Here is a 20821-nt window from a genome sequence, read left to right as displayed (position 1 = left end):
CATTTCAACATGTGATTGGTCTAAAGATAAGAAATGAGAGATTTTGTGCTCTTTCTAACTGGTGCTAAGTCTTTGAAATCGGGGTGTATTTTACACTGTGGCACATCTCAGCTGGTACTGGCCACACTTCCAGGCCCGGCCATCGCAGGGGACTGAGGGCTGCACCCTCCGGAGGGGGAAGGGGTGAACAGTCCGTGTGACAATGGGAGTTTTCTTTGGTTTTATCCAAGGATGCAGGGGATCGGATGAAGAACCATGGTTGTTTGACTGTCACCTGGGCCTGGGGCTCAGGAGGAGCACCTGTCTGGAGGCCAGGAGAGGAGGCTGGGAGAGGAGGCCAGGAAAGGAGGCTGGGAGAGGAGGCTGGCACTGGAGGCCAGGAGAGGAGGCCGGGAGAGGAGGCTGGGAGAGGAGGCTGGGAGAGGAGGCTGGGAGAGGAGGCTGGGAGAGGAGGCTGCGACTGGAGGCCAGGAGAGGAGGCCGGGAAAGGAGTCTGGGAGAGGAGGCCAGGAGAGGAGGCTGGGACTAGAGGCCGGGAGAGGAGGATGGGAGAGGAGGCTGGGAGAGGAGGCTGGGACTGGGGGCCGGGAGAGGAGGCTGGAAGAGGAGGCTGGGACTGGGGGCCAGGAGAGGAGGCCGGGAAAGGAGGCTGGGAGAGGAGGCTGGGAGAGGAGGCTAGGACTGGAGGCCAGGAGAGGGGGCTGGGAGAGGAGGCTGGGACTGGAGGCTGGGAGAGGAGGCTGGGAGAGGAGGCCAGGAGAGGAGGCCGGGAGAGGAGGCTGGGAGAGGAGGCCAGGAGAGGAGGCTGGGACTGGAGGCCAGGGGAGGAGGCTGGGAGAGGAGGCTGGCACTGGAGGCCGGGAGAGGAGGCTGGGAGGGGAGGCTGGGAGAGGAGGCTGGGAGAGGAGGCTAGGAAAGGAGGCCCAAACTGGAGGCTAGGACTGATCCCAGCCCCATAGCTTCCCAGCTTCGTGACTTCACATGTCTTCTTCGTAAAAAGAGAGTAATCATCCCTGTCCCAAAGGGTTGGTATTAGATTGGACACAATAATATGAAAATACTAAGCCAACACAAATGTCTGCTACCTTTGGGGCTGGGTTTTGTAAATTTTATCAATACAAATCATTCATATTGCAGTTTCTCGCCTTCTCTCACCTGAAGTTAGAAAGTAAAATTGAAGCACAACGTGACCCAGCGTCATCCTGTTGGGGACACTGGCTCTGGGGCTGGCAGGGCGCACAAGCCAAGGAGGCCAGCCTGGGCAGAGGAGGGGCCCCCGAGAGCACCTCGTGCCCCAGGATGGACTTTGCCGCCCCGGACACACCTCAGAGCCGGAGGTTTATGGCTCCCACCTGCTCTGCTGGACAGGAAGTGGAGTCTCTTCCCAGGTCTCTCCACCCTCCGTGGTCCAGGGAGTGGTTCCAGGAAACCGTGCTCGGCTCCCCAGCCCAGGAACAGAGAGCAGGCTGACCAGGCTGGGAAATGCTGGGTGATTCGAGCCATGCTGGAGTTTGAACCCACTCAGCTGATGGGTGGTTCCGGGGAAGCACACGTGGCTTCCCTGTCTCAGCCTCCCGTGGTCTTCCCTCAGTGACTCACGCAAACGTGACTCATTTTGGGGAAGGACATTCGTGTGGCCTGAGGTAGAGGCCTCAGTGGACAGGCTGGGGAAGGCACCGTGATGCCCTCAGCCCCTTCCCACGAGGAGGCCACCAGTCCGGCCTGCAAGAGGCCCCACAAAGGGCCTGTGGACACAACTCCTGCTGGCCGTGCCTCATCTGCCCTCTGGGATGGGGGCCCAGCCCTCCTGCAAGGTCCTGCTGTGTCCATGGTGCAAGGAGGAGGGGCACACAGACCCTGTCACAGTCCCCGTGCCGCTGGGCACTCTGGAGGAGATGCATTGTGAGGAACACGGGGAGAAGGTATGTTTCTTCTGCGGACATGATGCTCAGCTCCTGTGCATGCGCTGTCGAGAGGGCCCCTCCCACCACACCCACGCCGTGGGCTTCCTGGACGGGGCCTGCCAGCCCAACCAGGTAAGAAGCACGGCTTTACCTCGGGCCTTTGGGGGTGGGACAGTGTCTGGTCACACGTAGTGGAGGGAACGGGATAGGGGTCCAGGTTAAGGCCCTGGCTGGCACATCAGGGGACTCCAGCGTAGGGACACGGGGGACACTTCCAGATGGAGAGGGCCATGGGTCACTTGGATGTGTGGCTGTTCACAGTCTTGCAGGAACTTCAACTCCAGCCTCAGAGGCCCCTCGGTGATGGATGCCAAGAACCGTAAGCATGAGTTGGCTGCCCTTGGGACAATCCACCCACTGTGTGCAGGCTGAGCCAGGCCTCCCGGGACCCAAACTGGAGACTTCGCAAAGCCCTGGCTGCTGGACTCAGAGGGATGAGGCGGGAGGGGCCAGCAAGGGCGACTGGCAGGCAGGGCTCCTCCCTGTGAGAGTGGGCATGACCTGGCCCATCCAGTCTCAGGGAGGCTGCCCCCTCTGTCTGCCTCCAGATCCCTCCCACCATCCAGTCACCAGGTCTGCAAGCGATTTCTCAGAGGCACCTCTTGGGTCTTTAACTCGGCCTCATCCCCACAACCGCCACCAAATCCAGGGCGTCAGTGCTTCACCCAGACATTGGACGGCCTCGGACGTGCTCCCTGCCTCCACTCTCTCTGTCTCCGATCACCCTCCAACCCTCCACGAGGTACATCTTCCGCAAACGCACAGCAGACCACATTGCTCCCCTGCTCAAAACCCTCCTGTGGCTCCCTCGTGCCCCTCATCTCCCAGCCGCCCCTCCCAGGACCTGAGCATCCAGCTGGACTGGCGGCTGGGCACCTGCTCCTTCCTGCTTCCGGCTCCTTCTCACGTAGCTACTTCCTCCGACACTGCTCTCTCTCCCCCAACTCCTTTTTAAACCATTTCAGCAATTTCCACGTGTGCAGTCCAGGGACACACAGTACACTCCACCTCTCTAGACCCACTGTACGTGCTTTCTGTCTCTGAGATCCCCCCCTGTGCCCTTTGTGTTCCCACCTCGGCTGCCAGTTTCGTCGTGACTGACTCATCTCAGGTGCTGGTCTGTTCAGGTCAGCCCTTTCCACTGCTGAACCCCTCAGTGGTCAGCCGTGTGCCTGGGACCCAGCAGACAACTTGTATCTGTGAGTTAAGCCACCCCTTTCTGCCCATTCTTCTCCCCACAGGACGGTGTCAGGACTCAGTTGGAAGCCCTGAGGGTGGAGGGAGAAGAGATTGAGGACATAAAGAGTCGGGAAGACCAGAAGTTCCAAATGCTTCTGGTAAAGAGCGTCTGGGCATCTTGTCTTCTGGGGGTTTTCTTAGCAGACTGGGGGCCTGGCAGGTGAGAAGAGGCAAACTGTTCTCATTCACTTCCCTATGTGTGCACAAGGGCATTTGGGGTCAAGGTTTTGGAGTCCCAGAGCATCACAGCTGGAAATGGTTCTGACGACTTCTAGCCCAAGATCCACTTATCAGCCACTTTACAGAGCAGAAAGCTGAGGTCCAGGAAAGTGATGCTCCCAAGGCCACACAGCAAAGCCCACGTTCACGCTGACATGGCTGTAGAACCTTGGCCCTCAGCAACCCTTCCCATCCCAGTCTCAGTGCCTGAAAGCATCGCCTTCAGATGGGAAGCTTGGGGCCAGGAAGTGTATACAAGGGTCTGCTCTCTAGTCTGGCCGTGAGGCTGACCCTAGACCATGAGGGTGTCCCTGGGCATGGTAGGTGAATGGTGGGGCTCCCTGCTCCCAGCTACATGGTTATTTATCCAAGACGAAAGCTGCAGTATGAGAATTTCTGGTACCCTGACCAAGAGACAAGTTTTGGGACAGGAAGGGATCTCCAGCATCCTTGTGCCCCCCTCAGAGTGTGCCCCACAGGAGGCAATGTCGGAGACCAAGACCAATGCCACACACTCTGCGTTGCCTGTAACCTCACTTGCTTCGCTTGCGTGGCTCTCCGATTAATGACTACTGCCATCTCCCCTGGGCCCTAGGGGAGGTGGGGTGAGGTTAGTGTGAAAGTTCAGTGTGGCTCAGAGGATATAACATGTATGACAGGTAGAATCTCCAGGTAGGACAAGAACAGAGCCCTCATCACGTTAAGTTTACCCTGAGACCCATCATATTATACGAGAGACTTAGTTAGTCCTTATCACTCTTAACAGTAAGAATACCGATGACCCTCCTGGAACCCAGCTTCTGAGCTTCCTCCTGGCCACGTCTGTATTTTTGCCTCTCACAGACTCACATCGAAATCAGGAAGCAGCAGGTAGAAGCCGTGTTTGAGAAGTTGCAGCAGGAGCTGAGGGAACAGCGGGGCCTCCTGCTGGCCAGGCTGAGGGGGCTGGAGGTGCAGGTCTGCGAGGAGCGAGAAGACTACATCTCCAAGTTCTCTGAGGAGGTTGCCAGGCACAGAGCCGAGGCCAAGGAGCTGGAGAACTGCCAGCAGCTGGCAAGTGTCCTGCTACATGTGGGGGGCTCTCCACAACCTGCCTCGTGGGATGGGAGAGGGATTGCTCATGCAGGGACAGCAGCTGAGGTTGGGAGATGCTGCAGAGGGGCAGGAGAGGGGAGCAGAGGTCTTCTGCTAGGAGGGACCGGTAGCTGTCGGGTTTCTTCAGCCCAGAGACGCTACAGAGGGGCAGACTCCGGAAGGCTGGATGACTTGACCCCGCACTGCGGTCGTGTCAAAGACTCTGGAATCAGCCGTTCTTGGGTTTGAGGGCAGGCTCTTCCAGCCGTGTGGCCTCAGCGAGCCTTGCGCCCGCCTAAACATGGGGATAACAGTAGCACCTCCTTCCTAGAGCTCCTGCAAAGACGATAAACAATCCGTGCCAAATGCCTCACATGGTCCTGGTTCACAGAGAGAACTCCATGGTGGCATCTGTTTCGATGGTCCTCACGTTACCCTGTGTCACATCAGGTTCGGCTGGTAACTCAAGGCCTGGACCCTGTTCTCCACCATCTCTCAATCACTGGAGGCAGAACACGCTCCCAAGATGAGGCTAAGACAAAGAAGTGAGCTTGAATGATCTGGCCAGAGTCCCACATTAGTAGGGAGGCATGGTGCAAAAGAATAGTCTGATGGGCAGGTAATTAGACACACAGAACTTTCTTCAAGAGGAGAACTTTGAGCCAATGCGTTAAGAAGAACGGATGTGCAGGCTCTCCGGCGGGAAGGACCTGAGGACACTGAGTGCATGTTCTTTTTCTTTTGTAGGATGTGGGCGTCAGCCAGAGCAGGTAGGGCCTCCTCCCAGTCCTGCTTCCTTCACACATGGGGTGTATACTTTGTATCCGTCACCTGTGTCCGCTGGGCATGGACATTGGGGGTCACTCTGACCTCGCCCTCCAGCGGGCTGCGCGGAAACACAAAACTGCTTTGGCAGACACACACACAGGCAGCCTCCACTCAAAGGTTTGTGTCCTAAGAGTTCATTTTTAAAACTGATTGTTTGGTATCAGGGACACATTTTCCCCTTAAAAGTGAAGAAACAAACAATAATCAGGTTTTTAGGCTGATCCAGGAACATCCATTTAATTCCCGAAATTATTAGTACTCGAGGCAGTAGTAAACACCACGTAAAACGTAATTCTGAGGGGAATATCTTCTATCAAATACAGTCAGCACGGAACGTGGAAAGACCGGCAGCCTGCCTTCAATCATTTCCCCCCTCAACTGCCCCATTTCCTTCAGAATTTACAAACACTACTTTCAAGGGGCAGCTGCTGGAATTGTGAATATTAGCTCCTGTCCCTTCCTCTGCTCCAAGTGCCTGCGCCTTCCCGGTGCTCTGCTAGGGAGCAGCTGTCACAGCCATGGGTCATGCATCCACAGGGGGCTGAACCCCGGGGGGTCTACCCTGGGGGCCCATGGGCCAAGAAGCATCTCCAAACATACTTTTCAAGTTGTGTTAGAGATTCCGATCTAGATGGGCTTTGCAGGCCTTCTGGTCTGCGGAGGAAGCTGAGACCAGGAAGTGGGGGAAGGGGTTTGGGGGGTTGAGGGGTTGGGGGAGGGGGTAGGGGTGCTGTCAAGGTCATGCAGCGGGTGACCCGCAAGGACACATTTTCTTCCATCCCGCTGTTCTCCCCCATCCCCTTCCCCTAGTAATGAGCAGCACACAAGTCACAGAGGAGTTTAAGCGCCTTCTCCTTTTCCTAGTGACCCTGTACTGTCCTCTAGAGGCAAACAGGGTAACGACCTCTTGCAGCCCCCACAAGCCCCAAACATTCTCCTAAAGGACCTTCCTCTAATTCTGGAGGAACTGGTTGTAGGTGTGAGAAGACTTTTGTGAGTCCAGAGACCATTTCTCCTGCCCTTGTCAAGAAGATCCGAGACGTTCACAGGAAAATCCTGCCCCTCCCAGAGATGCTGAGGACCTTCTCAGGTAAAGGGGAAGGGGTAACAGATTTCCCCATGCTGTTCCCTCCCCCCTCCACCGCTTGCCCTTCTGCCCACCCCCCCATCCCTCTCCACCTTCCCCTGCCTTCCAAGCCTGGCTCCAGTTGTCTTCCGCCCAAGCCTTCCCTTAGTGACCCTGGCTCTGCTCAGAGGGACCGTTCCTCAGAGATCTTCTCTCCCCAGGGACATGCACTGGCAGGTGGGGGCTGCTCCTGTGCCATTAGAGCACAGCAGGAGGCATGGAGCAGATGCCTTCTCCTCCTTCCCCACGGGGTCCCCAGGTCTGCCCTGGGGAGTACCTGTAAGAGATGGCAAGTCACATACCTTTCTATTTCTGCTTCGCTCAGAAAGCCTGGTGCATCATCTGGAAACAGACTCAGGTAAACAGCTGGGGGTTTCGGGAGCCTTTCTCTCATCCACCCACTCAACCCAAGGCAGCAAACAGAGCAATTAAATACACCAAGTCTGGAGCCTGGTTACTGGGCTCTCTGCTCCAGCTCTCGCTGGGTATGAGGCATCCGGCAAGCCATTAAGCCTCTTTGTTCCAGTCTCTTCACTGGAAATGGAAAGAGACAATGGAAAACACACTGGTTCTAGCCCCATAGGTAGCCACCAGGTAAATGAGGCAGTAGATGCAAAAGCCTTAGTGTAGCACCTGGCACATAGTGAGGGCTCAATATTTGTTGCTTGTGTAGGCATTATTTCCCCCCAAATATTTATGAAGTTCTTGGTTGTGTGTGTGTGTGTGTGTGTGTGTGTGTGTGTGTGTGTGTAATGCCCGGCACTGTGCCAGACTCTGCTGACTTGAACAGATACTGTATAATTTAAAACCTAGCATTTACTTTGAGATGGGTGCTTAAAGAAGAAACTATTTACACAAATATCACCACATTCTGCTTTTCACACTTAATGTGCAAGAAAAACCACCCGGGGGATCTTGTTAAAATGCAGATTCTGGTTCAGTAGGGATGGGGCCCAAGATTCTGCATCAAAAAAAAAAAAAGTTTATTTATTTATTTTGAGAGAAAGCAGGGGAGGAGAAAAGAGAGAGGGAGAGGGAGAGAGAGATCCCAAGCAGGCTCCACAATGTCAGTGCAGAGCCTGATGTGGGGCTTGATCCCAGGGCCCTGTGAGATCATGACCTGGGCTAAAACCAAGAGTCAGACGCCTAACCGAATGAGCCACCCAGGCACCCCCAGGATTCTGCACTTTTACAAGCCCCCTGGCGAGGCCGTTCAGGGGCTGCACTTTGAAAACCAAAATCTCACAGCTGAGCAGCACTTGCGTGTTGGGTAGCATTGCTCCCGCCTCGGTCCTTACAGAACAGAAGGGGAAGCCGAGGTTCAGGACAGAAAGGCGCTGGCGGGTGGCACCTACTGGAGCGCTTTTTGCCCCGCCCCGAGCGGCGCATGCGCCCCAGGGCTCCCCTCCACGCCCTGCTCTCCTCCCCCCAGGGGCCGGGACCCGGGACCCTCCGGCCGCCAGCTGGAGCACGGCCCTCTCCGAGGACAGGAAGCCGACGAGGTTCACCCGGGACCAGCAGGACCTGCCTCACTGCCCCTGGAGCTCCGAGGGTGTCCCCTTGGCGCTCGGCTGCCCCGGCGCCACCTCCGGGCGCCCCCGCGGGCACGTGCAAGTGCAGCCCAGAGCCCGCCGGTAGGCGGTGGGCGTGGCGGGCGCGTGGGCGGGCAGCAAGGCGGGGGGTGGCGGTGGGGGTGGGGGTGGCGGTGGGGGTGGGAGCGCCTGAGCTCGGCCGCGCGCTCACCGGCACCAGGCCTCCAGGGCTTCGCACCTGCTGCACCCAGCGCGCAAGTGCCCTGCCCCGTCCCGCCCGCCGCGGAGCGCGACCCCGCCTTCGCCACCTCCTTCGGTCGGTCGGAGCTGTCTGGGAAACAGGCTCCTGCCCGAATGAAGGGCCGAGGGGGGAGTCCGAGGGGCGCTGGGGCGGAGAGCGGCCGAGCTTTCGGGAGCCCAGGGGCTGCTCCCGGACACACGCACGGCTCGGGGAGTCAGCGCGAGTTTGAAAAACGAAACCAAACACCAGTACAATAGAAACTGCCAAAGCTTCAAAATAACCGTCGTGGGGAAAAACAACGCCCTTGGGCCTGCATTAATTTGTTCCGTTGACATGCGCGCAGACATGCTCCCGTCTTTGCGGGGCGCAGGGTGGACCCAGACTGCCTTCGGTTCTGACATTCGGGTCGTTTCTTTCTCGTAGAGGGCGTCCTGATACAGTGTACGACGAACCAGCCAGACGCTGAAAACTTGAAAGGCAACGGAATCTGTGACCGCGACACAAGCCTGTCCCTCCTTGTAACTCCGAGTTTCCTGATTTACCAGACCCCACTGTTCAATAAAGTGACATTTGCTTTCAGGTCCAACTAACCTCTCAAATGTGTATTATCATCCCCGTTCCTGTTGGATGATGAGGCTTTGTCTCACTTCCCCTGCACTCAACTCGTGTTCTGGGCAGGCCAGGCGTTTTGGCCGCGTATGAAGTTGAGAACACAAATGAGCTGCTTACACTGTATTTCCACGTCTAGTGCTGCTACTCTCACGGTGAGTGTCCAGTGATTTAGGCTGTGGGTATGCATCTAGGGAGGCCCTGGGCCAAAATTAAATTGCCCTGCATAAGGAAGAAAGTAGGATTCAGAGGCTTCAGGGGAAAGTTGAGTCTGAGGACTGGAGCTGCCTCGAGGGAAAGAATCCACTCGGTGGCCCCACTGGAAAATCTGAAAATATTTGTGTTGCAATGTTCGTGATGTAAAACCGGCCTTTATCGTCTGCACAGGAGCCTCAGCCTAGTTGACCTTGGGCTCGATGCTTCTGGAAGCCTTGCTGGGCTCCGGGAATCTGGAATGTGAGAGGCTGAGCACTGTTCACTACCGGGCAGGAGGCAGAGACTCCACAAAACAAGTGTGTGTGGCTGCTGGTTTACGTGAGGAGCTGTCACACACTGGGACGTGCCCCTGAGGACCAGGGCGGCCCAGGTGGAGTCTTTCCAAAGCCCAAGAACAGTAATTACAGCAGGCAGGATGTGACAGACACCCAGGCCAGAGCACTGCCTCTGTGCCCTGGTCGTGCTCCGCAGGCTTGCTGGCTTTCCTCATGCCGTTTTCCCCACGCATCTCCGTTCTTTCCTTTTCCTTGGACCCCAGTGCAGACAGCTGACTCAGTCATACTCCATGGTTCCGGGTGCAAAACCGTGCAGGGTCTTCTTGTTTTATTTATACTTTCTCCCCTGTCTCCAAGTCCCATTCCCATTCTCTTCACCCCGTGGGCAGTGGCTCTCGAATGTTCTCACATACCATCGTATACAGAGGGGTCCTTGCACACACAAGTAATACAGGATTGTTTCTTCCTTCTTTAAACCTAGTACCACGGTTTTAAGATCTAGTCATGTTGCTGTATATACATCTAGTTTATGGCTTCTAATCGCTGAATAGTATTCTGTAGAACACGTCAACCACGTTTACTTTGCTTTCTTTTGGCAAAGAATGTCTGGGTTACCTCCGTCTGCCTGTGACAATGAGCAACATTGATGATGAACAGCCTCATGCTTTTCCCTTGTGAACCTAAGATATACCCCAGGAGGGGATGGCTGGCGTTTGCACACTTAATTTCCTTAAGTACCACCAGATTGCTCCCCAAGATTGCTGTACCCACTTATACTTCTGCTGGAGGGGCACAGAAGTTCCTGCTTCCCAGCCCCCCCCACACAAATGGGTGCCATCAAACTTGCTCATTTCTGCAAATCTGATGACTGTAAACTGATAACGTATTTTTAAAATGTTTGTGTTTTTCTTCCTGTAAAGTGTGCGTTTCTTCTGGACTTTTCTATGCTGTTTCCCTATCTTTCAGGTTCCCCTCTTCCTTTCATTGACTTCCAAGAATCTCTTACATATTCTAGATGTTAATCTCTTGCTCATCTTAGGCTTGAAAATACCACTCATTTATTAACTTTGCTGGTGGTGTTACTAATTAGATAGAAATCCTGAACTTTCATGATAAATTTAATAAATTTTCACTTTGTGATTTATGTTTTTGAGATCTTTTTCACCACCACAAGATCATGTGTGTGTTTATATATATTTCCACTAGTTTTATAACTTACTGTGCACATGAAATCTTTAGTTTATCTGGAGTTAGGAGGACGCCGCCTTTCTCCATAGAGTAAGCCAGTTCTTCCAACTCCATTTACTTAAATAATCCATCTTAGTCCTACTGACCAGTAGGGCCACTTCTGCTACACCAGCTTCCCATGAATGAAAGAGCTGTTTCTGAGTTTTCTACTCTGTTGTCTCAATCTATTTGTCTTCTCCTGGGCCAGTTCATGCTGTTTTTTTTTGCGACAACCTTGTAGTGCAAGTTAACGTCTAATAGGACGGCTCTACCCCCTTTAGCTTCTTTTTCAGATATATCTCAGTTACCTGTAGACATTTATGCTTCCATATGAACTTAGAATCAATTTGTCAGATTCTTTAAAAAAATGCTGGTGCTCTTTTAACAGAACTTACATTGGCATTGATTGAAATTTTATTGAATTGGAGGATTGAGGGAAATTAATTTGGAGAAAATGCACATTGTCATCCTATCCATAAACGTGTTCTCTCCCTTCAGCTGTTTGGATCTTGTTTTGTGTCTTTAATGGGATTTTGAGATTTTCTCCAGAGAACAGTTTGGCAACATCTAGTAACATGCCTGTCCTTTGACCCGAAAACTTTCCCTCGAGAGAAACGTTCACACAAATATGCAATGAAACACCTCATGATGGTTTGTCACAGCACAGTTTATTTATTTATTTATTTTATTTTTTTAAATATATGAAATTTATTGTCAAATTGGTTTCCATACAACACCCAGTGCTCATTCCAAAAGGTGCCCTCCTCAATACCCATCACCCACCCTTCCCTCCCTCCCACCCCCCATCAGCCCTCAGTTTGTTCTCAGTTTTTAAGAGTCTCTTATACAGCACAGTTTAAATTACAGAACAGATAATCAGCTGTGGTCTATTCATATAATACAGTACCATACAACAGTGAAAATGAATGAATCATAGCTACACGAATCTGTATGGATACACTTCAAAAGCACACCTGGGCACACACCAAACCCAGCCAGTGGGTCTTTCTGGTCAGGAAGGCAGGAGGTTTGTGATTGGAAAAGGACTGTGCACACAGGGCCTCTCAGCTGTATGTGTAATGTTTTATTTTCTGGGGGGTGGGGGGGGGAACTAGATCATGTTCATCAAGGGATAAGAGTTTGATGGAGTTGAGTGGTGACTATTCCTTAGGTTACTTAGAACACTTTTCTGCAGATCTGAAATACTTCATAAGGAAAACCAAAACTTGCTCTTCCTAAAACTTGTACCTTTTGGGGAAGCTATGATATTTACAAGGCTCACATTGCTATTATAAAACTTTCCTTTAAAAAATTATAATTTGTCTTGGTTATTGCTGATATGAAGGAACAATATTGATTTTGATAATCATTTTAGTAATTTTGCCACATTCTTATGAATTCTAATAGTTTGTTAATTCATAGGGTCACTTACATAGAAAATCGTTACTATTTTATCACCTGAAAATAAATTTTGACTCTTTCCTTCTAATCTGTGTAACTCTTACCGCCATTTTGCACCCTGCTGTGTGGGCAGGGGACCTGCAACATGCTGCTGAGTGGTGTTAACAGAGTCCACCCTTGGTCCCTTTTTAACATGAGAATAAGCTCTCTAAGCTTTCTCCGTTAAGTATACTGACTGTGGATTTCTTGGTAGAGAGCCTTCATCAAGTTAAAGAGTGGTTTTCTATTCCTGGTTTTCTTAGAGTTTTTCAAATAATACCTGGGGTTTAAGCTTTATCAAATACCTCTTTTCACGTTTTGAGATAAGCGTTGTGATTTTTCTGTCTGTCCATGGATGTGGTCATCCCACGTCAGATCTTCTGATGTTAGGCTATCATTGCCTGTCAGAGGTGAACTCTATGTGATAACAGTGTAGCCCATTGTTGAAGTGTTTCACAATCACATACACATTCTTTAACCTGCGCAGGACCCTCTGGGCTGAGCTGCCACCATCTACCCGCCCCTCCCCTGCCCTGCTTTGCAAACTTTAGTGTTTAAACTAAACACTTTAGTGTTGACTTGTTCGAGTGCAAGTTCTGATTCACAGGTATAAGGAGGACTCTACTCTAGCTAGGGCTTTAGATCACAGCTGCCACCGGCAGACCGAAACTTCAAATCCCGAACTCCTGAGAGGCTCTGGTCGTCTCTGTACTGACTTTTATGCCAGATTGCAAGTCACTAGCCTGTGAGTGTCCGGTGACCCTTGAAAATGACCTCAGGGCTGATCATGTGGCCGGCAGGACCTGGTATGGTTCATAGCCCTTTGGCTTGGTTATTAGGAGTTCAAATCCTAGCTCAGCCAGAAGCAAGTTACTTAATTTTTCTGAATCTTAGTCTCCTCATGTGAAGAAGAGATCAAAATCCCTATTCTATAGGACTATTGTGTGGTTTACATGGATTGATACATGTAATATGATGCTGGAACCCAATCCCAAAGTAGGTACATGGGTTTTCCTGACACCAGCTCCAATTATCTTGACCCCAGCTGGGTGTCCCCCAATTCAGCCCAATTCTGACACTATCTACCCAGATTGCACAGGGTAAGTCAGTGCTAATAGACTGTCCTCCACTGCAGACGCCAATCACAAACCCCGGTTGACACCTATGCTTCTGACTCACTGGCCGTAAATCAGAAGTTCCCAGGGTACCTGGTGGCTCAGTTGGTTAGGCTTCCGACTTCAGCTCAGGTCATGGTCTCGCAGTATGTGAGTTCGAGCCCTGCGTCGGGCTCTGTGCTGACAGCTTGGAGCCTGGAGCCTGCTTCAGATTCTGTGTCTCCCTTTCACTGCCCTTCCCCCGAAGGCTCTCTGTTTCTCTCTCTCTCTCTCTCTCAAAAATAAACATTAGAAAAAAAAAGAAGTTCCTATGACCCTCTCCTTGGGCTCAATTAATTTTCTAGAGTGGCTCATAGAACTCAGGAAACCTGTTCACTCACTAGATTATTGATTTATTGCAAAGGATATTAAAAGATCTGAATCAACAGCCAGATGAAGAGCTGTATAAGTCAGGTCTCAAACAAAGGGACTTCTGTCTTTGTGAAGCTTGGAGACCAGTATGGTAGCACGTGGGAGCATAACTGATTAGATCACCGGCCATCAGGGACTGGAGTCAGCTTCCAGCCCCTCCCCTCCGCTCCCCAGAAATGAGGTTGCTTCCTGATTCATGGTTCTTCCCTCTGGCAAACAGCTCTTGTCTTTACATGCTTCCCAAAAGTCCCTCATTAACAGAAGCCCACTTGTGGAGGAAAGGGGCCTGTTATCAACCACAGGACACCCATTTCTCCTTTACGACTCTGAAGAGATTTCAGAAACTGAGCATAAGAGAGCCACCATTGTAACAAAAGATGGCTCAGGAAATTGCAAGGTTTGGGGAGCTGTGAGCCAGGAACTGTGGACAAAGACCAAATATATATGAGAACTCTATCTTGGTTGTATGACTGAATCGCATTATCACAACATGTAATGGGCTTGGTACCATGTTTGGCATTTAGTAAGCATTTAATGCCGGTGTTTGGACTTGGGACAAATTCTTCTAGGATGAGACCCTGCCAGGAGGCTCAGTGAGTGGTCTTCAGAGTCAGGGTCAGACTGGTGTGAACCTTTAAATGTGCACCAAAAAGGACCTATTTAGGAGCAGGGAGATCTCCACTTATCCATTCTTTTTCTCACATGTAACTGAAAAGTCCGTGGTCAAAATAAAAAATCTGGCCTAAGTTAGTCCAGGCAACACTCCAGACGGAGAGAACTGGGTAGCAGAGCTCACAGCCCCACGGAGGAAGGAGAGAATGGGGCCAGGGGTGGCCATGCCCAACTTTCCTGTGTCTCTGGGTCTGGTTATGTCCTGAATTCAAAGAGCGGTGCGGCTTCACTGACTGAGAGTCATAACAGGGAGTTAAAAACGTACTCAAACCTACAGAAGAGCAAAACCATTATAGTGAGAACTGCTGTGTACATTACCTTTGGTTTGGACTATGTGGCCTTTGCCAGTGAGTATTATCTTTGTATATTCTCTCCTTCCCGCCCCCTTCAGAAGGAGGACACAGAGCTAATTATCCTCATGACAATAAAGCCATTGCCACCAGTGTCATCTGCTCACAGAAGTCTCTTTGTATAGATTCCTGAGAGTGGCTGGGTGCCCCCGAGAAGCATGCAGAAGTGACGGTGAGTATGCACACAAACCAGGGTGCCTGCCTGGGGATGTGAGGGCCCTGCTCCAGGCTTGATGATTCAACCTCAGGGATGGATCCTCCCATCTGCCCAGGGCCTAACAACTAGAGGATCCCTCCCATCTGTGAGTCTTAATGCCTATCATGGAGCTGTGCACTTTAGGGCCTGAGGAGTGGGCCTCTACCCCCTAAAGTGCCACCTTGCTTCTCCTAGGACTGGGGACCAAGTTCATGCACTTTCACCCAGGTCCCCTGGCGAAGCAATGACCTCATACCTTTGTGCTCAGTGGAAACCATGGGCTCTAGAAACAGGGAGACCCTGGTTCAAATCCTGACTCACGTTTTACTGGTGTGAGCTTAGGGAGGTTTACTTAATCTCCCTAAACTTCTACTCTCCATGTCTGAAAACTAGGAACAAATGCCTACGTTAGGGTTGTAATAAGGAGGGAATGAGACGATACATGTGCAATGAGAAATGCAGATTTTTCCTTCTATGGAGAGAAGCATGCAGCTTTTCCCTACCTTGAGTCTCCGTCCTACTCACATGTAACAACTCACTTCTGGCCACCAGGTGTGTGGAGACTTCTCCCTGCATCAAACAATTCTGTGCGACACCAGCTGGGTGTCGTATAATTTAACTCAATTCTGATCCTCTCCACCTGGAGACAGCATCAGATCCCACAGGTTAGGGGAGGGCTCAGTCCCGCAAGACTGTCCCTCCACCCCCACTTCAGATGCTGAGATTATCACCTGTGCTTCTGACTGACCACTCCTTGGGTCCCATTAATTTGCTAGAGTGGCTCACAGAACTCGGATAAACACTGATTTGTTTGCTAGTTTATTTAGGGACATGATAAAGGGTTCATATGAACAGCCAGATGAACAGACACAGGGAATGCATGGGGTCCTGAGCATGGGAGCTTCTGTCCCCATGGACTTGGGGTGCAGCACCCTCCAGGTGTGGGTGTATTCACCAGCCTGGAAGCTTCCTCAACCCTGTACTACTGGGTTTTATGGAGACTCCCTCATGCGGGTAGGATGAATTATTAACTCCATTTCCAGTCCTTCTTCCCTTTCTGGAGAGTGCGGGATGGGTCGAGGATTCCAAGCTTCTAATCATGGTTTGGCCTTTCTGGTGACCAGCCCCCACCCAGAAGCCCACCCAGAGTCCCCTCATCAGAACAAGAGGTGCTCCTAATGCTCTTTGCACTTAGGAAACTGCGAGGGTTTTAGGAGCTCTGCGCCAGGAACTGGGGGCAGAGACCTATATATATGTGTCTTACTATCTCACCACACGTGATGGTGCTGGGCACACTGCCTGGCTCAGGGTAAGACTCGGCGATGCTGCTGCTGCTGCCGCCAATGTTGTCTGGCAGCTCAGAACCGGTAAACATGAGCAAACATAAAGAAGCATTAATTCTATAGACCAGCGGTAACAGGGACTACTTGGAGGCATTCAAAACAAAGAGTGCACACGACTGTTTTCAGGTAAGTTACACATCAAAGTGTGAGGGAAATGCTGTAAAACGTTTACAAGGTAAGACAGGAGAATATCCCCAGGACCTGGGGGTAAGGGAAGATCTCGTAAGACCAGTAAGTAAATAAGTGAATAAAGCACTCACCACAAACGTACAGATCTATCAATTCCCCAGCATTACCGTTAAGAACTTCTGATCATGACAGCCGATGAGAGTGAAGAGGTCAGTCATAAACTAGGAAAAGACACTGACTATATACATGTAACTGACAAAAGACTAGAATCCAGAGTAATAAAAACTGCATGTCAAGATGCAAGAGAACTGCAGAGAAACATACAAAAGATGTGAGCAGGCAGAACCCAGAGAGGAAACCCAAAGCCACCATCTTTAGCAAACCAGGAAGCGCAAACGACAACCACAGTGAGATTGTTACACCTGCCGCTGGGCACAGGCTTCCAGGGCTGATGCTACCAAACACGAAGAGCAGTGAGGAAGTTCAGATACCAGCGTGAGTATGAACTAATGCAACCACTTCCAAAACCACTTTGGCATCACCTTGGTAAAGCCAACATACACCTGGTAAAGAAAACATACCACATTATGGCCCAAATTCCACTTATGTGTATATCCAGATAAACCCTTGCATATACATCCGGAGGGATGCAGAAATATACTTAGCGGCAGTGGTTTTTTATTTTATTTTATTTTTATTTTTGAGAGAGAGAGAGACAGAGCCTGGGCAGGGGAGGGACAGAGAGAGGGAGACACAGAATCTGAAGCAGGCTCCAGGCTCTGAGCTGTCAGCACAGAGTGGAACGTGGGGCTTGAACCCACGAACTGCAAGATCATGACCTGAGCCAAAGTCAGACACTTAACCGAGTGAGCCACCAAGGCGCCTTTTTTTTTTTTGTTTGTTTTGTCTTGAGAGAGAAAGACAGGGTGTAAGTGAGCGAGGGGTAGAGAGAGAAAGAGAGAGAGGGAGACAGAGAGTCTCACAAGGGGGGGGGGGAGAGAAAGTGGGGCTCACACAGGGCTCCTGTTTTACCAGAAATGGGGCTCCAGCTCACCCAACGCAGGGCTCGAACTCACAAACTTGCAAGATCATGACCTGAGCGAAAGTCAGGTGCCCACTTAGCAGCACTGTTGTCACAGTGCGAGACTTGAAACAACACAGATGTGGGACAAAGCTGTGAATCATGTAGATGAAGGTGTGTTCCCAGTTAAAACTTTCCAAGGTCTTCTGTTGCTGGAAGGACAGAGGGACATTGATATGCTTTATTTTTTGTTAATTCAAGTATGCATGTAAAATTTTACAGATAAAGAGAAAGAAAATATGTAACTTCCAAACCAGGAGAGGAGAAACAATGGAATAAAGAAAAGTTAACCAACCCAACAAAGATAAAAAAAAAAAAAAGTACAAAAAAAGATTAAAAATAATATACTGGGCAATGATAGTGATGGGAAAGTTGATGTAACTGTATTACTATCAGAGAAAACATACTTCAATGCAAGAAGTATTATTTGGTGCAAGAAACAGGGACACTGCATTCTGGTAAAAGGAACAATTTATCTGGAAACTAACAATTCTAAGCTCTAACACATCTAACAATTCATGGTCAGTTACAAAAAGAACTTAATAGCAGATTTTAAAACATATTTCTTTCAGTCACTGATACTCAAAGGCAAAAAAAATTGTAAAGATATATAGAATATTTGAGGCACAAAATAAGATTTTTGGAATAAAGATACAGTGTATTGGAATAACAAAATAAAGTTCATCTAATGATCACATGTGGAACCGTAGACTTAACAGGAAACAGTCTTTTTGAACATTCGTGGAACATTAGGAAAAGAGTGACGAGGACCTAGGTACCAAAGCCAGACATGAGTATCATTGTCAGAGCAAAACATTGCATGCCTGCCCCCCCCCCCCCCAATTTGTTTCAAACTTTTTTCCATGTCTAAGTTCTGACCTTCTCTTTCTGCCCTGTTCCCCTGCTCCTAACCTGTGGAATCCTCGTGCTAGGGCTTGGGGACCTCTCCTGCCTGTTCTGAGGGGGGTCTGGCCATGGGTGTCCACGGCAACATCAGCATTCAGGGTGTGGGGCTGCAGGGAAGCCTCTAACCACGACCACGCGCTCTGTGCTCTGCTGTCGTAGAGCTGATCTTGCCAATGTTGGCCGTAACAAGGCTTTCTTCCAGGGTTCCTCAGCTCCAGCTGTTACGACTGCAGTCTGTAGAATCTGGTGAGACTTTTAGTCTGTACAGTGCCTGCTTTATTACATGATTTTCTTGCCAGACAATAACTGCTCGGGTAATAACTGAATAATCATGTTTTCTAAAAGTATAAATGCCTGAAAGGTTTATTTATTAATCCGAAGCATCTAACCTCTCCAGTTCCACCTGCTGCTTCGCTGGGCTCCTTCTCACCTGGCTGGCTACTGCGTCCTTCCTCTGCCTGGCCCTCTGGCAGGTGCTGGGGCACCCCAGGGGCCAGCACGGCCCTCCCCCATGCTGACTTCACTCTCACCCAGGGGTCAGCTCACCCTAGGGTCAGCATGGCCCTCCCCAGTGCTGACCTTCACTCTCACCCCAGGGGCCAGCACGGCCTTCCCCGGTGCTGATGTCACACTCACCCCAGGGGTCAGCACAGCCCCTCCCCAGTGCTGACTTCAGGCTCACATGGTCCGACATGAGTCGCCTCTGCTGACCTCTCCCTGCTCTCCAATATCACACTCCAGACACCCCATCTTTCTGTGCCCAGCTTGTCCCTGCCTTGTGACTCTGGCTGGTGCCATCCTCGAATTCCTTCTCAGAATTTGGATTTCAGCTTTAATGCCACCTTCTGAGAGAGGCGCTGACCATCTGGCTTACTACACATCATCCTCCTATCTCAGGTCTCTGCAGGGTGCTAACTGCTGTTGTATTTTCTACTCTCACTCACTGCCCATTACCCTCCACTAGAATATCAACTCCATGCAGGGACTTTGTTTACTTTATTGCTATTGTAACCTAGACACATCCTGGCTTCTCACAGGCACTCAGTAAATGAATTCAGGAGCTATACGAAGGCGGCAAAGAATAGACTTGAGAGAACAGAGAAAATGAAGGAGAGAAAAACCATCAAGAAATAATTCAGTAATGTTTCCCAGAACCGAAAGCTTATGAATTTCTAGAATGACAGGGTCCACTGAGTTAATTAGCACCATGGTGGGGGAAGGTTGGACACATACATCCCGACGTTTACATATTCAAAAACTCAACTTACATGCCCCATTTCTCAGGAAGCTAGGGGGTGATGTTTCATCAGAAGGAAGTAAATGAAGAAGAGGGAAAAAATAGGATAAGAAAACGAAACCAAAGCCAGGGTTCCAATATGGCAGAGAAGGGAGAGCCAGGAGGCTGGGCACAGGTGAGGGGCAGCCATCCCAGACTGAAGGTCAGGAGGCGGCAGAAACAGCATTGAGAAGAGAACCTGGGAAGTGGGCACCCTGAGGGACCCTGACGCCCAGCCAAGTCTTTGGGGTTCAGTTAGTAACAAGGATGTAGGAGATGAAGCAAAAGGGGAGAAAAAGGCAATTACAGCAGGGAAGACGAAGCCGCACAGGAAGGAAAAGCAGCCACGTCTGCCAGTGGTCCAGGCGTGAACTGCTTTCACAGACACCGGACTCAGCTGCCTGAGCTCAGGGTGGGTGGGGATGGGAGCCCAGAGCTCGACCCCCTCCTGCCGTGGGGGGTGGGGGGGCAGGCAGTGTTCTTTCTCCTTTGTGGGAACACGGAAGGTAGATTGGACCACATGTGTAGTCGCAGCTCACGTATAAAAACTACTTACAAAACAGAAAGGTTCAAGAGAACTTGCTGAGTAAGTACCCTGCTGGTAACTTTCTGTTCTAAGACGGTGTCACCCAGTATGCAGTTTTGTTTATGACTTTGCAAGGCCGTTTTACGTTGAGACTTGGTCGTCTACAGATTATCCTGGAAGTATGACCCTTGTGAGACTCGGTAAAGCAACAATGACCTGAAAGCATTCATATTTTGTTCAAATGGAAATGTTCCCTATTTAATAACTATGCGCTTTTAATTATACAATGATCACCTTAAAACATTTCAGAAACCTCATTATATAAAAATTCTTTCCAAGAAAGGAGAAAAGGCATTTTGAGAATTATGAAAATTTTCCATAAATAAAAGATTAGTAGAGTATAATTTCAGGGAACAATTCACATCAATCAACAAAATAAATTTTCAAGAATTTCAAGAATATGCTGGTGATTATTGTCTCTCAGGACTCAAATGCAGATTAACTGACCTTATTATAATTGATACCGCACATTGTATGTCTATAATTGACACATTTTGCATATCTGTATTTGGAAAGAAGAGTAAAAAGAACAATTAAAATAAAAAGGGAGAACCCAAATGAGTCACAAACGAGATCTTGAAGGGGCTTTATCCCACTCTTCCGTTTCCACCTTTAATATGGCAGTTTAAAAAAATCAGAAACAGGCCGGAACCAGAGAGTTGAATGTGTCACACAGCAGGACAGAGTCTCTGCTGTATTTCCTTTGGGCACTGCTTATTTTCTGAGGAAAGATTCTGGGAGTGCCACCAATGTCACCTTCTCACGG

The 20821-nt window shown here is 50.3% G+C and overlaps 1 protein-coding gene and 1 long non-coding RNA gene across 3 annotated transcripts; one reads left to right on the top strand and one right to left on the bottom strand.

Annotated features, from left to right (window-relative positions):
* The first annotated feature begins 1512 nt into the window (after positions 1–1512).
* On the top strand, positions 1513–8809 carry TRIM15 (tripartite motif containing 15). Of its 2 annotated transcripts, XM_053904824.1 has the most exons (8): positions 1520–2036; positions 3206–3301; positions 4266–4493; positions 5244–5266; positions 6302–6414; positions 6776–6808; positions 7883–8084; positions 8647–8809. In XM_053904824.1, exons 1-8 carry the CDS (start codon positions 1791–1793, stop codon positions 8687–8689), a joined length of 984 nt encoding a protein of 327 aa, XP_053760799.1. In that variant the 5' UTR covers positions 1520–1790; the 3' UTR covers positions 8690–8809. The 2 variants fall into 2 exon arrangements, with proteins under 2 accessions (XP_019294863.2, XP_053760799.1); XM_019439318.2 differs by lacking the exons at positions 5244–5266; positions 6302–6414; positions 6776–6808; positions 7883–8084; positions 8647–8809 and adding exons at positions 2226–2283; positions 2513–2706 and having other exon boundaries at positions 1513–2036; positions 4266–5046.
* Positions 8810–17648: 8839 nt separating this feature from the next.
* Positions 17649–19609, bottom strand: LOC128777699 (uncharacterized). Its single transcript, XR_008423000.1, has 2 exons — positions 18824–19609; positions 17649–18777 (listed from the first exon to the last, which is right to left on the bottom strand). It is a non-coding gene; the product is annotated as an uncharacterized LOC128777699 (long non-coding RNA).
* Positions 19610–20821: the final 1212 nt, after the last annotated feature.

The sequence above is a fragment of the Panthera pardus genome, unplaced genomic scaffold (genome assembly GCF_024362965.1).
Source record: "Panthera pardus isolate Hobbes unplaced genomic scaffold, ASM2436296v1 HiC_scaffold_17, whole genome shotgun sequence".
NCBI lineage: Eukaryota > Metazoa > Chordata > Mammalia > Carnivora > Felidae > Panthera > Panthera pardus.
Note: the sequence above shows the minus strand (reverse complement) of the source record. Positions and strands in the feature narration are given on the sequence as shown.

Bases quoted from the DNA above. Each gene is read 5' to 3' on its own strand.
- TRIM15 (XM_019439318.2), top strand. From the start codon at position 1,791: ATGGGGGCCCAGCCCTCCTGCAAGGTCCTGCTGTGTCCATGGTGCAAG. The intron at 2,707-3,205 runs GTACATCTTCCG...TTCTCCCCACAG, and splicing joins ACCCTCCAACCCTCCACGAG to GACGGTGTCAGGACTCAGTT. The intron at 3,302-4,265 runs GTAAAGAGCGTC...TGCCTCTCACAG, and splicing joins AGAAGTTCCAAATGCTTCTG to ACTCACATCGAAATCAGGAA.